We start from the raw sequence: 19,075 nt of genomic DNA on the forward strand, positions 1-19,075 counted from the left end.
TTTGCCCCGTGGGAAGAGAGTTGGCCCCAGTGTTGCGTTCCTCACGCGCTCGTGAGCGCTCACTTTTCGCTCATTCGTGAGGAGGAGCGCTGCGCGAGCTAGGTCACGTTTGCCCGCGCTCACGTTTGCTCCGATTTTTTCAGCTCGCGTTTGTCCCGCGCTCGCGCTCATTTTTTCGCTCACGGAGCGCTCACTTTGGAAGTATCGCGAATCGTTTAACTTTTTGAGACAGTTACAAAACAATGAAATAATTCAAGAAGATTTATGCTGGGGTAAGTTTGATTCAATGTTATATGCTTGGTTGATAAAAATATAAAATTAAACTGTTTCATGTACCTACACAGTTTGTTGGCTACCATTCCAGCGTGCAGATCAAAATGAGCAACCATTTAACAAAAGTCATTCCATTTAATAAATCGTTCAGTGCTTGGAAACGGCTGATCATTTTTATAAAGTTAATCTTTCTCTTTCTCATTCTAGAAAATAGGGTCACATTGTTGAAGAAGTTCTCTTTATACAAAAAAGCCTCCAAATTGCTAGAGTTTGAAATAAGCCATTTGAATGAAATAAGAGCAATTCTCTACCAAAACCGGAAATGGATTTTATTTGTATTTTTTGATTTGGCTAAAAATTTGGGGCCTTCCCTATGACCATATCGACGCCAACATTTCAAAAAGCATCATGTACAAACCATGCGTTTTGAGAAAAACGCATTTGAATGTTGAGCATCCATTTTCAATTCCCATTTAAATATAAAAGCAAAATAAGATGTTCTAATAATAACAAACGATGAAAAACGTTGCATTCATTGATAATTCATCATCCAAATTCAATAAAACATTATTTCCGTCGTTTTATTTAAGAAAAACAAACATAACTTCTTTTGAAATCACCAACGTCGATATCACCCTGCTGTCATTGAGGGGGACGCTTTGTTATGATTCGTTTTTCTTCGCCGAATGTACATGGCGCTTTGTTCATGATGCTTTTTTTTTCGTTACGAGGTTTATGTAGCCTTTTGTTTGACAGGCTTACAGGGCTATATAAACAGGGACTGCTGATGGCAGAGATTTTGTTTATGTTACTTTATTTAAAATCATGATTAAACAGACTTTACTGAAGTAACTTTTGCTCATTTTTGGTGGAGAGGTAGCTTATTAGGAGTACTTTTAGAATATGCAATAACCCAGAAAGTGTCAAAATGTACATGATGCCTTTTGAAATGTTACCGTCGATATAAGCTATTTTGCGTCATTGGATCATCCATAAAAGTCTCCTTACAATTTTGGCTGCTGTCCATACAAAAATGGTATGGAAATATTCAAACAGCTGTAACTTTTGAGTGAATTTTCTGATTAATTTGGTGTCTTCGGCAAAGTTGTAGGTATTGTTGAGGACTTTTGAGAAAAAAAATAGGTACACGGAAAAAAAATTTGCCGATTTTTTTATCAACTTTTTTTCACTAAAACTCAATTTCCCAAAATACGTGTTTATTGATTTTCGAGATTTTTTGATATGTTTTTGGGGACAAAAATCCGCAACTTTTGAGCCATAGAGAAACATGGTCAAAAAATCTGCCGCCGAGTTATGATTTTTTGAAAAAAATAGTGATTTTTGGTAAAAATCGAAGTTTTATGCAAAAACAAGTTGACATTATTTTTTAATGCAAAATTGAATTTGCAATCGAAAAGTACTTTACAGATTTTTTGATAAAGGGCTCCGTTTTTAAGATATAGCCACCGAAAGTTTGATTTTAGCGAAATATTTGCAGTTTTTCAATTTTTAAAAATAGTGACCATGAGTGACCGTTTCTAATTTTTTTTTTTTTTTTTTTGAAAAGTTCAGAAAATTTGTTATAAAATTATCTAAGAGACATTGAAGATTGGACCTCGGGTTATTGAGATAGAGCCGCTTTAAGAAAAAGAAACACGAAAATTGAAGTTTTCTTAATTTCACCAAAACAACCCTCCTAATGATCTAATGACCATATCTCAGCAAATAATGGTCCGATTTTCAATTTTAATACATGAAAAATTCGTGAAACTTTAATATTTTGATTTTTTTTTTAATCAAGACTAGCATTTTAAGTGGCCGTAATATTTAATGTTTGGCCCTTTTAAAATGTTAGTCTCGATTTAAAAATTTTCAGAATATTTTTTTCGAAAAGATCGGAAAATTTCACGAATGTCTCATGTGTTAACATTGAAAATCGGACCATTAGTTGCTGAGATATCGTCATTAGAAAATGGTGGGTTATTTTGAAGAGATTAAGAAAACTTCAATTTTCGTGTTTTTTTTTTTTTGTCTTAAAGCGGCTCTATCTCAGCATCCCGAGGTCCAATCTTCAATGTCTCTTTTTTTTGCATGAAACTTCGATTTTTTCCAAAAATCACTGTTTTTTTTCAAAAAATCATAACTCGGCGGCAGATTTTTTGACCATGTTTCTCTATAGCTCAAAAGTTGCGGATTTTTGCCCCCTAAACATATCAAAAAATCTCGAAAATCAAAAAATACGTATTTTGGGAAATTGAGTTTTAGTGAAAAAAAAGTTGATAAAAAAATCCGCAATTTTTTTTCCGTGTACCTATTTTTTTCTCAAAAGTCCTCAACAATACCTACAACTTTGCCGAAGACACCAAATTGATCAGAAAATTCACTCAAAAGTTACAGCTGTTTGAATATTTCCATACCATTTTTGTATGGACAGCAGCCAAATTTGTATGAAGACTTGTATGGGTGAACCAATGACGCAAAATAGCTTATTTGGTCATAGGGAAGGCCCCCACAAAGTTTAAGTCAAATAAAAAAAAATACGTAAAATTTCGTAGAGAGTTGCTCTATTGTCTTTCATATGTTTATAGGACCTAATCAAAAAAAAAATATAAAAGAACAATTTGGATAATATTGTTTCGTTAGTTTTACAGTTACCCTAATTTGGCTGAGTTCCCTCTTTATTTTTAGTACAAGAGCGTCCTCTCAGCTGTTTTTGACAGTCACTCACTCTTATCGCCACTCACCCCATGACAGAGAGAAATAGAAAACCAAAACAAAAGTCACAACAAAGAACGTCGTCTCATCGAGTCGGGAGCAGAAAATCACGCAAAAGTAAAATTTATCATTCTGCTTCCTCCAGACGAAACAAATTGGATTCAACTTTGTTTTTTTTTTTTCGGTGACCACTTCTCGCCAATCCAGTTTAGTGCAAAAAAGTTCAGGTTTCAAAGTGCTGTTTGTTTACTCTATCGTCGTGCCCAGAACAGTAAACAAGGTTCCGTTTTGCCTTGACAACAGATCCGTTTTCTTGTGTGGTTTATTTTGTCGCAGCGCAGTTTCCTGTTGAATCATCAAGAAATTTGAAGCCCGTTTCGCGACGACGAGATAAGCCTGATTTTTCCTAGAGTTGAGCCTCAAAATGGACGATTAGTTTCGTCGTAATTACCGCGCGTGTAATCCGCTCACTAATTATGGCCACCCTCGAGAAGCCCAAAACAAAGGTAGGCCGTGATTTGTAACAGGCTAAATGCGCATTTGCAAGGTTTCTTACTTTGGAATTTGACACCGTTTTGTCGTTTTTTTTTCTTCTTTTCAGCAGAAAAAGGCGAAAGTAAAGCCGTTGGTCCTGCCGGATGTTCCCGGGGAGGAACCCCAGCTGTTGGTGGATGATGACTGTGGGGAGGATGTGGTGGCGAGTGGGGCTGTCCAGGTCGATATCGATTTCCCAAGTACGTCGACCTCGGAGGAAGTTCCGGTCATCGGAGACTTGGTTGTCGTGGATGAGGAGCGGAATTTGACGGATAGCGAGAAGATTATGCAGGAGGAGGAGCTGTCGGTGGAGGCGACCGCGCCGTCGGCGCCGGTGTTTGACGAACCTGCGGTCCAAGTAGTGCCAGAGGTCAAAGTACAGCCGGTTGTCCCCGTTGAATCACTCTACCCGAATCTTCAAGCGATGCAGATCCAGGATGTCACCTTAGACGCCGTCGTAACTAGCACCTTGAAGCCCTTCAACCGAGACCAACAATCCCAGTTTTACCGCGTTGACGCGGAACTCGGCGCGGCCGAGGCCTTCGAGCAGGAGTTCCTGACCCGGGAGCTCGAGGAACACGACCAGTGCGTTAACCATCCGCTGTACCAGCTGCTGCAACGCTACGCCAAAGCTCGGGCCGACCTCAGCTTGAACCTGCTCGAGTTTGACGCGCTGCGGAGACGCACCAAGACGCTGGCCAACGAGCTGTGGCTGGTGAAGGAGCAGACGTTCACCGGAACGGACACCTGCGGCGACGGGAAGCTGCTGCGGGCCAGCTATCAGTCCAGGTCGGTGTTCTATCAACTGTTGATGGTAGTATAGAGGATTATCATGGTTGCAATGGGTTGAGGGTTAGCCATATTTGGGCAGTCCGATTAAGCGTGCATTTGACAGTTTGAAACTGTCAAAAACACGCTAAATTGAACCCCCAAAATATTGAGTAACGTAACTTTTTCAGTGTGGCGATCCTGCAAGAGTCCGCCCTCGCAGAGTTCACAACCACCCTCAAGGACCTGATGAAGCAGTCCTGCTTCCAGTGTAACCAAACCGCCTACGAGGTGGACGCCACCCGGATCAAGATCGAGCAGCGCATCTTCGAGACGCTCAACCTGCATCCGACCTTCGCGAACCTTCTGGTAGACTCCCCCGTTGTCCTAACGCCCACCTTCGACCCCCAACAACTAATGACGGCGATCGGCGAGCTGCGACTCTGCATCTCGATTCTGTTCAGCTTCCTGCGCAAGGGAATAATCGACAAGCGCTTCCTGACGGATGTCCGCTCGTGGACGGGGAAGCTGGTCGCCACGCAGCTCCGGATCGCGACCTCGCACGATCACCTGTTTGTGCTGTTCCACGTGCTGAGAAGTCCCAGCGGGATCGCCGGATGGGGCACGAAGCTGGTGCAGGTTCCCTGCTGGAACGGTGGTCTGCTCTGGGGCGGACCGGAGTTTCAGCACTGCCTGGTCGTTCTCGCCACGATCCTGTTGCCGATCAAGAAGCGAAACGAGTTCCTGGAGAAGCTGAAGCTGGACATGAACCGGTCGATCGACGTGGTTCAGGAAGAGATGTGGGCCATCGTGGACAGCGACGGGGAGGACTGTTCCGGCTCGGACTCGATCTCCGAACTGAAGGAGGGAGATTTGGTGGCGTTGATCGATCAAATTCCGTTTGGGAGTTTGTTCCAAGTGATCACGTTCGTCGATCACCGACTGGACGGGACGTTTCGGATCAACGAGGACGCCATCAGTGGGACGCACCTGCTGAAATGCATCGCGTTCGGGACGACCTTCGTCGAACTGCTGGGCAACGGGTTGGTCACGTACGACGCCGATCGATACCGACAGTTTGCCAAGCGGCTGGCCAGACTGATCAAGCACACCGTCTTCTACGTGAGCGATCTCTACCGAATTCTCCAGGAACGCGACCCGTCCGACCCTTCCCAGAAAGCACGTATTTCCTTAGAACTGGACGTCTTTATCGTCCGTTCGGCCCAGTTTATCTACCGATCGCGCAAGATCGGCACCTGGCAGTACCTGACCGGCTTCCCCTTCGACCAGCTGAGCATCAACGCGCTCTGGAAGCTGTACTTTTGCCTCCATCTTAACGAGTTTAGCGATAAATCCATCGTCGACGTAGACGCTGACTTCCGAACGATGTGCATCGGCGAGGAACGCCGCGATCAGTTCCGCAGTAGTCTGCTGGAGATGCCCTCCGAGGATCTGTACTATCTGCTGCAGGTCTTCTCCAATATGGCGCTCGCAAGAGAACCCTGCGACAGCGAGTTCATCGAAATCGTCGCCCTAAACCTATTTGACGTGAGTCACTTCAACCGTCTACTCGATCTTCTCTAAACCTCCTCCTTCCAGATCGGCTACCTCAACGAGCACACCAAAGACTTTTGCTACAAGGCGGTCAAGGATCTGCTGTACAACATCGTGGCCAAGTACCCCGCGCTGGTGTCCCGGCTGCTGCAATCCCTGAAGCAGGACGTCGCCTCGGCCGACCAGTCCGCGATGTACGTGTTCAAGTCGCTTCCGCTGGACCGGTGGCGGCCGACGTGGGACGACTTTGAGCTGCTCGCCAACTGGATCCTCAACTACGGCTTTGACGCGATCCAGAGCTCGACCGCCAGGGTTATCCTGATCCACCTGAACTACAACTTTGACCAGTGAGTTCCTGGCTAGGGTTTGATGATCATCTGCGTCGTCGAATAACCACCTTGTTTCCTTCCAGCAACAACGAACTGTTCCTACCGCACGACATCCACGTCCGCATCGCTTGTCTGGTTACGGAGGTGTACACCAAGCACGTCCCCGAGCTGCTCGGAACCTCCCAGGGACTGGCCGCGTCCGTAAGTAGCCTGGTGAAGGGTAAAGCTGCCCAGGAGCAGTTTCTGACGTGGTGCTGGAACATGGTGAGTATGCTACGCCTGCACTGCATGGACCAAAGTCCGGAGGTCGTCAACGGAATGATCAAGAATCCGGCCCTGATCTTGCGGCACATTCTCGAACTGGAGCGCGCCCAGCAAATCTACCAGGGAGTGACGGAGAATCGCCCGCTTGCGATCTACCTGGCGATCTTGATCAGTACCTGGGGTCACTCGGTGCCGCAAATCTGTCACAAGGGATTGGAGCAGATTCGGTTGCTGCTCAACGATCACCGCTACTCGGTCGTGATCCGGTGTTTACAGCTCATCACCCCACTGTTTCTCGAATGCCCCGATAGCTTAAGCCGTTGCGAGTTGTTCAAAACGATCCTTCTAACGCTGATCGCGGCCGATCGTCATTACAGTCGCCTGACAAAAGACCAATTCCGACCGGAATCTCCCACTCCCGTAACGGAAATGCTCCGTTGCATGATCCTGTCGCAGATCACCAACTACGTTCAGTACGGACTCGGCTCGCCAACGCTGCTGGTCAACGTTTGGCTGCTCTGCCTGACGGAACTACCCAACTGGACCAAGGATACAGCAGTACTGAGTCTGCTGGATGCCATGATGGGTGTGGCGTACCAATTTCCAGACTGCTGGCACTCGATGAAAGAGTTCTTCCGGCCGTACTACTCGCGCTTCGAAGACATCAAAGCGTCCAAACCTTCCGGACTGCTGAACCTGCTGTCCTCCAGTCCGATCGATGTGTTCACCAGTCCGTCACCTTCCACCGTGTTCCTGTCGATCTTCACGCTGGAGCTCGAGTACGAGATCACCGAGATCCAGACCCGCATCTGGCACGAAGTGCTGCGAGCGATCGGAATGCCAAACTCCACCAAAGTCTCGCTCGACACCGCCGTCAAAAAGTCCACCTCGATCCTCGGCTATCCGTCGTTCCAGGTCAACGCGTTGACGCTGTTCAAGCTGGCGAACCTCGTTGCCAGCTGCTCCATCAAGACCTACATGTACCCGATCGTGTGCCAGCTGTTCTTCACCGTCTACCTGTCGCGCATTCCCTTCGGTCCGGACGAGGAACGCTTCGCCAGCTGCTTCGGCGTAGCCGATCGCTTCTACGAGCACAACGTCAGCGCGATGAAGCGCATCAAGAAGCAGCTGTACGAAGCGGAGTGTTACTACAACGCGGAATCGGTCAGCGAAACCGACGAGCGACAGCTGTCCTTCTACAACCACCTGACGCGACTGTTCAAGACGATGCAGCTTTGGCTGGAGGACACCCAGCTGAACCGGATGCGGGTGCAGACGATTGAGCTTCCGCCGCAGTTCGACTGTCACCGGCTGGCGTCGATCTTCCGCGGGAACCGTGCCCACTGGACGGAGTTTATCGACTTTAGGGGGATCCGGGGTGAGCATCGGGAACTGGCGGACAGCTGGCAAAAGTTGTGCTTCCGGTACCGGGCTACGGTGACAGGTGGGTTGGGTTCGCCGATGCGATCGCTGAATCCCAGTCAGAGCACGACCGACATGCAGGATCCGAGGACGGCGATCTTCAAGCGGTTGGAAGCTTACGACGCTCCGGTTCCGCCACCTCCGGTGTTCAAGTCTGCGCCTCTCGTCAGCTCGGTGGAGTTTGGCTCGCAATCGTCGAGTTCGCTGATCGCCATGCTCAAGTCGGACTTTTCCATTTTGGACGCGTACGCGCGGAAGGACTTTCACGTGATGTACAACGAGCATCTGCTGCTGGACAGCTGCTATCTGGAGCAGGTCCGGAAGCTGTACGTCAACGAGGACAAGATTCTGCACAGAGACGTTCGCTGCGGCAACGGGTGTACGGAACCCAAGAAGGTTCTCGTCAAGTACACCTCGTACAAGCTGGACAAAAGCCTGATGGGAGTCCTGTCGGACAATCGTGCCGCGCACGACAGCTTGCTTCAGCGCGAGAAGAAGCTTCCCGATCGGGTCGTGAAGGCTTCCGTGCAGATCGATGCGTTTCTGAGGCAGCTGGTGGAAGCGTACCAGGAGTTCCGGCTGTGCAACGACGCGAAAGCTTGCGGCAAGCTGAACAAGGTCGGGTGCACGCTGTTTTACGAGTTTGTCGCCAAGATGAACGACTACAACCAGCTGTGTCCGCTGACGAAGGAGGTTTGCTCGCTTGGGATCAGTCAGCTGGGGGTAAGTTCACGGAAGATCTTGATCATGAAGGTCGAAACGAAGCGCTGACGATTCTCGTTACAGTTCTTCATGCAGGAGAACCAGAACGACGAAGGGATCAAGCTGCTGAACATTGCGCTGAAGCGGAGCGACCTGGTGAGCTTGATCACGGAACTGCTCGTGCCGGCGAGCTGTCCGCCGCAGTTTTTCCTCAAGATGTACGGCTTTATCATCGATTCGCACATCAAAAAGTGCGACACGCACGTGCTGTTTGTGCTGCTGTCCAAGTTTGACATCGTCGGCTGGATGAACCGCTTCCGGCCGAAGCTGGTGGACGTGAACCAGCTGGCGGGGCTGATCCTGCGCGGGCTGGAGGGCTGGAACCAGCAGAATGCGGTGATGATTCAGGATGTGAGTTGGGGGTCGTTTGAGGAAGAGTGAGGTTAGGGTTGTAATTGATATTCGGTTTTCCAGCTTCTCCAGCGCCACCTGATGCATCTGTTCGAGTACGACTTTCCGGAGCACTACGGGGACATTCTGCAGATGTCGCTGGCGGCCTGCTCCAAGAAGAAGGTCGACCAGAAGGTTCTGCTCGATCTGGTCAATTCGATGCGACGCCGCGTCGGTTGTCAACCGATGGCGTTCGGCGTGGGCCTGGTCGCGATCAAGGAGGAGTTCCGGGCGTTCGCCACCAAGCAGAACATCCTGTCGTACAAGGACATTATCGACACGACGGTTTTGTTGACGCAGCACTTTCAGCAGGAGCGGCTTGCCCACGGGCTGCACGGGTTGTATCCGAAGCACAGCGAGTACTGCGAGGTGTTGTCGCTACTGTTGGGTTCGATGGGTCATGCGGCGGTCGTTGCGGCCGTTCACACCTATCCGGGAGTGCTGGCGGATGAGCGTGAGTTGGCGTTAGCGTTAGCACTTCTCCAAGATTCTAACCTCAAACGTTTTTTCCAGTGATCAACTGGTTGTGGCCATCGCTTTGTGACATGTTTTCTCCGTGGCTTATTCCGTACTTTCCCCAGACGATGAAGAACGGTCCGCAGCAGGTGGCCAACTGGATCCAGCAGGTCGCCGGTGATCAGAGCATTCTTCCGCCGTGGAGCGAACTGCACGCGGACACCGCCTTCCGGATGGTCAAAGTATTTGAGCACTGTCTACAGTACCTGATGGACACATTCCCGTCGAGCAGTGCCGTGCTGGGTCACATCTTCTACTGGTACGAGCTGAACTACGCCCATCCGGCTCTTCCACGTTTCGTGGCCGTTCCGATTCACACGAACCTGATGAACCTGGCCTGGGATCGGTTCCGTCCAGCCCCAGTTCACATCACCGGCTTCAGCCGGATCCTCCAGCAGTTCATTCCGGAAGCGCACCTCTTTGTCGGTCACATCTTTATCCGGATCGCGTGGACTCCGTGGCTTCAGCAGCACATCCAGGGCTGGGATTACACCGTGCGCTACCAAATGCTGTCCTCCCTGTTGATGATCTTCATCAAGATCTCGTACGAACCGAACGCCCGCGAAGGTCTCAAGATCGTGACGCTGCTCCAGGAGGCCTGCAACTACCCGTGGCACATGCTGGAGTACCAGGGCGTGGAAGCGGTCCTGGACTGGTTCGTACTCTCGGCGGAACCTTCCGCCGTCCTCAAGATGCCTTCGGAAGGCGAGGTCGTGGACAGTGCCGTGCTGGATCTGCTGCAGGTCGCGTCCGCCATGAAGTTCAACCCGGGCAATCCGCTGGAGTCGAGCGCGCTCCAGTCGCAGGTCCAGGCCAAGCGGATCCTGTACGTGCGGACGACGGTCCGGCTGCTGAACGCCTGCGGGGCCAAGTACCAGAAGCTGCTGGGGACGAAGCAGGGAGTGCAGGCGTTCCACAACGCCGTGCTGGGACTGCTGAACACGATCGAGACCGTGCTGCTGCAGATCCGGACCGTGAAGGACCGCGAGTTTGAGGCGAAGAACCTGATGGCGGAGGTGGTCGTGTCGCTGCAGAGTCAGGGCGAGTACACCTCGAGGTAAGTTTTGTTGGTATTTCTTCCGGAGTAAACACGAAAAAAAATGATCAGAATTACCAAAATGGCCAAAACGACCAAATGGCAATATCGACCAAAATGGCCCAAACGATAAAAATTACCAAAACGACCAAAATGGCCAAAACGAACAATATAATCAATTCGACCAAAATGGCAAAAACGACCAAAATGACCAAAACGATCAGAATGGTCAAATCGACCAAAAAGACCAAAACGAATCAAAATAATCAAAACGACCACATCGATCAAAATGGCCAAAACGACCAAAATGGCGGAAACGATCAAAATAAAGAAATCGACCAAAATGACCAAAACGATTAAAATGGTCAACACGATCAAAATTATCAAAACGGCCACATCGCCTAAAATGGTCAAAATGATTAAAATGATCAAAACGATCAAAATAAGCAATTCGACCAAAATGGGCAAAACGACTAAAATTATCAAAACGACCAAAATGGCTAACACGATTAAAATGACCAAAACGATCAAAATAATCAATTCGGCCAAAATGGCCAAACGATTAAAATTAAAAAAAACGACCGAAACGACCAAAATGGTCAAAACGACCAAAATGGCCAAAACGATCAATATTATCAAATCGACCAAATTGGTCAAAACGACTATATCGATCAAAATGATCAAAACGACCAAAATGGCCAAAACGACCAAATCGACAAAAACGATCAAAAAATCAAATCGACCAAAATGGTCAAAACGACCATATCGATCAAAATGGTCATAACGACCAAAATGGCCAAACGATCAAAATGGCCAAAACGACCATAATGGCCAATCGATCAAAATGATCAAATCGACCAAAATGGTCAAAACGACCATATCGATCAAAATGGCCACAACGATCAAAATGGCCAAAATGACCAAAACGACCAAAATGGCCAAAACGATCAAAATGATCAAATCGACCAAAATGGTCAAAACGACCATATCGATCAAAATGGTCAAAACGACCTTATCGATCAAAAGGGTCAAAACGACCAAAATGGCCAAAATGACCAAATCGACCAAAATGGCCAAAATGATCAAAATAACCAAATCGACCTAAATGGTCAAAACGACCATATCGATCAAAATGATCAAAACGACCATATCGATCAAAATGGCCAAAACGATCAAAACTATCAAATCGACCAAAATGGTCAAAACGACCAAAATGGTCAAAACGATCAAAATTATCAAATCGACCAAAATGGCCAAAACGATCAAAATTATCAAATCGACCAAAATGGCCAAAACGATCAAAATAGCCAAAATGACCAAAACGACCAAAATGGCCAAACATAAAATCGACCAAAATGGTCAAAATGGCCATATCGATCAAAATGGTCAAAACGACCATAACGATCAAAATGACCAAAACGACCAAAATGGCCAAAACGATCAAAATGATCAAATCGACCAAAATGGTCAAAACGACCAAAATGGCCAAACGATAAAATCGACCAAAATGGTCAAAACGACCATATCGATCAAAATGGCCACAACGATCAAAATGGCCAAAATGACCAAAACGACCAAAATGGCCAAAACGATCAAAATGATCAAATCGACCAAAATGGTCAAAACGACCATATCGATCAAAATGGTCAAAACGACCTTATCGATCAAAAGGGTCAAAACGACCAAAATGGCCAAAATGACCAAATCGACCAAAATGGCCAAAATGATCAAAATAACCAAATCGACCTAAATGGTCAAAACGACCATATCGATCAAAATGATCAAAACGACCATATCGATCAAAATGGCCAAAACGATCAAAACTATCAAATCGACCAAAATGGTCAAAACGATCAAAATTATCAAATCGACCAAAATGGCCAAAACGATCAAAATTATCAAATCGACCAAAATGGCCAAAACGATCAAAATAGCCAAAATGACCAAAACGACCAAAATGGCCAAACATAAAATCGACCAAAATGGTCAAAATGGCCATATCGATCAAAATGGTCAAAACGACCATAACGATCAAAATGACCAAAACGACCAAAATGGCCAAAACGATCAAAATGATCAAATCGACCAAAATGGTCAAAACGACCAAAATGGCCAAAACGATAAAAATGCCCAAAATGACCAAAACGACCAAATCGACCAAAATGGCCAAAACGATCAAAATTATCAAATCGACCAAAATTGCCAAAACGATCAAAATAGCCAAAATGACCAAAACGACCAAAATGTCCAATCGATAAAATCGACCAAAAGTCAAAATGAACATATCGATCAAAATGGTCAAAACGACCATATCGATCAAAATGGCCAAACTGATCAAAATGGTCAAAACGAACAAAATGGCCAAATCGATCAAAATGGCCAAAATGACCAAATCGACCAAAATGGTCAACATAATCAAAATCACCAAATCGACCTAAATGGTCAAAACGACCATATCGATCAAAATGATCAAAACGACCATATCGATCAAAATGGCCAAAACGCTCAAAATGGTCAAAATGACCAAAATGGCCAAATCGATCAAAATGGCCAAAATGACCAAATCGACCAAAATGGACAAAATGACCAAAACGACCAAATCGACCAAAATGGTCAAAACTACAAAATTACCAAATCGACCAAAATGGCCAAAACGATCAAAATAGCCAAAATGACCAAAACGACCAAATCGACCAAAATGGCCAAACGATAAAATCGACCAAAATGGTCAAAATGACCATATCGATCAAAATGGTCAAAACGACCATATCGATCAAAATGGCCAAAACGATCAAAATGACCAAATCGACCTAAATGGTCAAAACGACCATATCGATCAAAATGGTCAAAACGACCAAAATGGCCAAAACGTTCAAAATGGCCAAAATGACCAAAACGACCAAAATGGCCAAAACGATCAAAATTATCAATTCGACCAAAATGGTCAAAACGACCATATCGATCAAAATGGCCAAAACGATCAAAATGGCCAAAACGTTCAAAATGGCCAAAACGATCAAAATTATCAATTCGACCAAAATGGTCAAAACGACCATATCGATCATAATGGTCAATACGATCAAAATGGCCAAAACGACCAAATCGACCAAAATGGCCAAAACGATTAAAATGGCCAAAACGATCAAATCGACCAAAATGGTCATAACGACCATATCGATCTAAATGGTCAAAACGACCATATCGATCAAAATGGCCAAAACGACCAAAATGGCCAAAACGTTCAAAATGGCCAAAACGATCAAAATTATCAATTCGACCAAAATGTTCAAAACGACCAAAGTGGCCAAAACGACGAAAACGACGAAAATGACCTTAATAACTAAAACGAAAAATCAATGGACAAACAGACTAATCGCGTGCTTTTCCGCAGACTGTTCGTCGAGGCGATCGTGCTGTGGACGGAGAACTGCCGCACCGGCGACAGCCACATGATCCCGTCGATCCTAGACGCGCTCGGGCTGTGCAAGGGCTTCACGCTCAATCTGTTCACCCTGCTTGAGGAAACGATCGTGCACTACTTTGCCAAGTCGTGGACAGGTCGCTCGACGGATGCCGGTAGTCCCGTGCTGGACGCGTCCTGGAGCTGCGGCTTGCTGCAAAAGGTGGGTCCCCAAACGGTTCGCGGGTTCGACGAAGAGATGCTCCTGAAGAACCGGTTTCTGCTGGGGTTGCATCTGCTGACGTTGGCGCGGCTGGCGGACGCTCCGAGCAGTGGGGAGAAGATGATCGTGCTGCAGAAGCTGTACCGAGTGCTGGAGGAGCTGAAAGTGAGGTTGGTGGATCAATTTTTGGGGGTTGGAGTGTTGACTAAATTTTTCTATTGTTTTTTAGCGAGCAAAACGAAAGCAAGTTGATTCTGCTGTGGGGACTGATGCTGGTTGTTGGTGTTGAGATCTTGAAGGCATCCTCGTACGGTCACAATCACCTGTTGACGCTGGCGCGGTACCTGCAGACCTGCTCCAAGGACACGGAAGGTTGGGGCGAGGGTCTGCTCGGTGCGATCGGCATCCGGAAGGACGGAGTCAGCATCCGGCGGAAGGTGGTGGCAAAGTGTCTGTCCTGTACGGTGTTTTTGATGTTTGGGGATGATTCGACGATGGAAGCGACGGAAAATGGACCACCGTCGATTGATCTGGCGAACCGGTGCCAGGAGTACAGCCAGGCGATGGCCGATCTTAAGCTGACGCTGGGAAACAAACGATACGCGGATTTGCACATTAAAACGAGGGCCGCGATCAATCTGATTGAGAATACGGCCATGGTGACGAACATTGCGGAGAATGTGTGCAAAATTCTGCGATTGTTCTGTGAGGAGCACTTCTTCTACTCGGTAGAGGACGCATGGCGTCCGTAGAGGCGCTGCAATCGCTTGAGAGATGTGTTTATTTTAATCGTCAATAGATGGCAGTAAGATCAAAAGAGGGAATTTCTCTGTGTTATACAAAACGATTTTAAGCTTTCCATGTTATTTTTTAAAGAATCGGAATAATCTCAACTTTATTTAAATACAAAATTGGCTTATTGGGCTGTGAATAAGGTCACGCTGTCCAACCAGAATCATTTCGAAGAACTCCCCACCAAAGCAAGTCTCCCGTCCTCGTCCAACTCCTCCAAATCGCACTCCAACGTGTCCCGAAAGCTGTCCAAAAACGTCCCCGTAACCTCCCCCACCGTCACCTTCCTCCCCAACTCCCGACTCAACGACGTGACCCCCTTCCCCTCGATCCCGCACGGCACAATGTGCCCGAACCAGTCCAACTCCGTGTCGCAGTTGAGCGCCAACCCGTGCGTCGTTACGTACCTGCTGGCGTGGATTCCGATGGCGCAAATCTTCCGCTCGCCACCCCCCACCCACACGCCCGTGTCCTGCGTCGTCTCCGCCCGGATCCCGAACCTCCGGCACAGCTCAATGACCGTTTTTTCCACGTGACAAACGTACCAACGGACACTGGGCTGGAAGTTCTTCAGGTTCAGCACCGGATACGCGACCAGCTGGCCGGGCCCGTGAAATGTGATGAGACCGCCCCGGTTCGTGCGGAAGAAGTCCGCCCCGAGCTGCTTCAGTCGGCGCTCCTCTTCCGGGCCGTACGCTTTGGTGCGGATTCCGACGGTGTAAACGGGGTCGTGCTCCGTGAGGATCAGGACGTTGCGGAGCGGGCCGTTGGGACTGTTGGCGACGGTGGACGAGACGGCTCGCTGCAGGTCCAGCCCGGCTTGGTAGGAGAGGCGGCCAGCGCGCAGGACGTGGACCACGCGGGACATTGTTCCGACAGATTAACTTATGCTAGACTTAGGTATGAGATTTTAGTTGACTGCGGCGCACTAATCCTGGGGGATTGGTGCCGCGTCCGGGGGATTCTCCTCCTGTGCCAGCTGGAGTTCCTTGGCCTGCAGCTTCAGGTAGATTTCCTGGCCAATCTGTCGGAGGGAAAAACGGGATTTGTTATGAAATCTGATTGAGCTGATAACAACAAACGCAAGTGAGTGCCCCAAAATGAGTGACTTGAGCGCTTTGAAAGGTTGTACTAAATTTTAGTACAAGTTTGTTTTCACAACATTTGAGCACGGAAAAAAATCATTCTACTCACGTAAACGTCAATCGCCGCGTACAGCTTCTGGTCGTCGCTCAACGGCAGCACTTGCCACTTGCTCATCCGGACCTTCTTGTTCTTGCTGATCCGCAGCTGGCAAACCTGCAGCACCAACCGCTCCATGCTCCAGATCCCCGTCGTCCCGTGAATCCTATTGTACCACTGGCCCAAATCCACACACTGCTCAATCATCCTCTCCGCGTTCGCCTCGGGAAAATCTCGCGCCAACTTCCGAAAATCGTTCTTCACGTTCACCCCGTGCAAGCAAACCCGCGGATGGTTCAACAGCTGCAGCAGCGCCGCCGGAAGCTTCTTCAAACACGACACCTGAAACAGATAGCAGACGTCCGTCTCCGCGCACAGCTGCATCAACGCCACCCTCCCCGGCCCCGTCTGAAAACTGAACGGCCACTCCAAATCAAACGCAATCGGAACCACCCCGTCCGGCTGCTTCTCGACCCACTGCACCAGCTGATCGCACGCAAACGCAACGTCGTGCAGCTCCGTAAAGTACCGGATCTTTCCCCGATAGTCGATGAACGGAACGTCGTCGATGTTAATCTTCACAAACGGTTCCGCCTTCGGCGGACCGTCGTCCTCGATCTTAAAGTTGCTCCGGAGGCGCCTCCGAGGGGTGTTTTCCGCGCTCGGCACCGAAACATCCGGCAGCGATTTCGCCGACTCGAGAACCGGCGGAGATTCCCCAACTTTCGGTGCGATTGTGTTGAGCTTGGTTTCCGAGAGGACGCGCTTCTTGGCGTTGGGACCGGGCGAGTCACGCATCCACAGCGGAAGGACGCGTTTGGGCATTTTTTGGGGCGAGGATTTTAATCTGGAACACGACCGACACAAACAAAAACAAAACGAGCAACTAAAAAGTTCGCGCGCTTTTTCCGTTGTTTTGGTTTTGAATTAAGGTGCACGCTTAGCTGGAACTACCAAAACTCGATTTAAATTTCAGTGCACCATGCACTGTAACTGAAAATCGCACTTTGCTGAGTTCGTTTTCGCACCTCTCCATACACCCTTACCAAAAATCATGATTTTTTGAGTTCCAAATCCCACTTTTCATACGAATTTTTCAGTTCAACCCAACCATTTTTATGGTTGCAGAACCTGAACTCAAAAAATCGTATGAAAAGTGGGATTTGGAACTCAAAAAATCATGATTTTTGGTAAGGGTGTACAATTTTTTCAGTTCAACTTCGATTACACTTTTTTGTGTAATCGCAGTCGAACTGAAAAAATCGTATGAAATACTGCGAAAACGAACTCAACAATGTGTGATTTTCAGTTACAGTGCACCCTTACCAGAAATCATTATTTCAAGCAAAACATTGTAAAACGACCTAAGTCAAAAGTGTAAACAAACGGGATTTTTGGTGCAAACCGTGTCTTTAGTCTTTATCTATCACTACATATCGAGAAATGCATATAAAACATATTTTTATGTGAAAAAAATCATTTTTTGCAAAAGGCCAAAGTTTATTACGTTTTGTTTATTTTCTACTTCCAAATAGACCCTTTGCTGCAAAGGTCCAATGTGGAAACTGAGTTGTTTTGATTTCGAACACGTGATCGTCTCAGGGACAAACACAATGTTGTTCAAAACAAAGATCGAAACGAAGTTTGGCCTTTTGTTTTAAATTATCAAAACTAACGATTTTTAATCAAAATAAGGTTTCTTGTGTATTTCTGGTTAATTCCTACCTCGTCAATACGTGTAACATCACGATTCTTTTAGATAGCTGCTCATTTAAACGTGTTTTAAACTATTCTATTAGAAAATCACATTCACTTGCACCAAGTCATTAATTGCCGGGTAAATTTCTCCGGTTTGCTATTTCGTGTCGCACTATTCGGTCGTTTCAGGCCAGCTCGTTCCGACGAAACTGCCCAAAGCACTTTGCACTGAAGGTACACTTTTCCCCGGTTGAGCCGCTCATGCAATCAAAGCCACCACCCGGTAAAAAGCATTCAGCAGTTCGTCCAAAACAGCCAAGTAATTTTGCGGCATCGATGCTGGTGTCTTAGTCCCCGCCTTTGTGGCCGATTCCGTGATGCCGTCGATGCTACGGACGTAGATTTTGAACGTACTTCACACGATACAATAAGTTCAGCTTGGGCTCCAAAACCGACGAAACATTCTCACTCGTTCCACGACGATTAAAAAGATCGTGGGCCGCTTGCAGCGAAAACATATTGGCAGTGGCACAGCTAAAATTAAGTGAAGAATATAATCAAATAACATCGACGAATCTCAAATGATAGAAAATCTTACCGTGGGTTGTCTCCGGGGTAACCATGACAGGAAAATTCGTGCTCTTCGATTATGCACACTTCAATATCGCGATCAGGTATCTTTTTCACACAAAAATACCTTAGAACTGGCCGCGAAAAGTGAAAAACAGCTTTAAAAACTAATAAAATTACGTCACTTGCAAAAGTCCAATCAGCAAAGCTGAATCTGTTTTGATTTGGCCTCCCAGACCAATAAACAAAAGAACAACATAAACAAACTGTCATCGTGTTTGGACCGGGGCCCAAGTGGAAAATGAAACTGCCAATGTTTACAAAGGCGCTAAAACGCAAAGGGCTCAATACGATCGAACACGGGTGAAACTATCGACCGGGGCTAATGTTCTTTTTTAATTAATTTTATCGAAATAAATCAATTTTTCCACCAAATTTAGTTTAAGGATGCATAACTATACCATTTTTACACATATTGTGTAAATTATTTTCGCACTTTGCTTAATTGGTTTGAAATATGAATTGAAAAACTAATCGCAAATTTCTTTCTTGTTTTTCTCAATGTTTTGAAAAATGACAATGGCCGTTTTACAATGTTTTGCTTGATTTTTGGAGTTCCAAATCCCACTTTTCATACGATTTTTTGA

General features: G+C 47.0%; 3 protein-coding genes across 4 annotated transcripts; 1 reads left to right on the forward strand and 2 right to left on the reverse strand.

The window, feature by feature from the left end:
• The first annotated feature begins 3,042 nt into the window (after positions 1 to 3,042).
• LOC6038188 (ectopic P granules protein 5 homolog) lies at positions 3,043 to 15,123 on the forward strand. 2 transcript variants are annotated; one of them, XM_038252265.1, is made up of 10 exons: positions 3,043 to 3,494; positions 3,590 to 4,311; positions 4,482 to 5,838; positions 5,890 to 6,191; positions 6,257 to 8,582; positions 8,646 to 8,972; positions 9,036 to 9,465; positions 9,525 to 10,584; positions 13,955 to 14,356; positions 14,416 to 15,123. In XM_038252265.1, exons 1-10 carry the CDS (start codon positions 3,465 to 3,467, stop codon positions 14,936 to 14,938), a joined length of 7,479 nt encoding a protein of 2,492 aa, XP_038108193.1. In that variant the 5' UTR covers positions 3,043 to 3,464; the 3' UTR covers positions 14,939 to 15,123. The 2 variants fall into 2 exon arrangements, with proteins under 2 accessions (XP_038108193.1, XP_038108264.1); XM_038252336.1 differs by having other exon boundaries at positions 3,593 to 4,311.
• On the reverse strand, positions 15,054 to 15,996 carry LOC6038189 (putative lipoyltransferase 2, mitochondrial). The gene has a single exon (XM_001847967.2). It carries the CDS (start codon positions 15,844 to 15,846, stop codon positions 15,142 to 15,144), a length of 705 nt encoding a protein of 234 aa, XP_001848019.2. The 5' UTR covers positions 15,847 to 15,996; the 3' UTR covers positions 15,054 to 15,141.
• Positions 15,893 to 17,072, reverse strand: LOC6038190 (Werner Syndrome-like exonuclease). The gene is made up of 2 exons (XM_001847968.2): positions 16,173 to 17,072; positions 15,893 to 16,002 (listed from the first exon to the last, which is right to left on the reverse strand). Exons 1-2 carry the CDS (start codon positions 16,983 to 16,985, stop codon positions 15,907 to 15,909), a joined length of 909 nt encoding a protein of 302 aa, XP_001848020.2. The 5' UTR covers positions 16,986 to 17,072; the 3' UTR covers positions 15,893 to 15,906.
• Between the last annotated feature and the right edge of the window lie 2,003 nt (positions 17,073 to 19,075).

This window comes from Culex quinquefasciatus, chromosome 1, assembly GCF_015732765.1.
Source record: "Culex quinquefasciatus strain JHB chromosome 1, VPISU_Cqui_1.0_pri_paternal, whole genome shotgun sequence".
Lineage (NCBI taxonomy): Eukaryota > Metazoa > Arthropoda > Insecta > Diptera > Culicidae > Culex > Culex quinquefasciatus.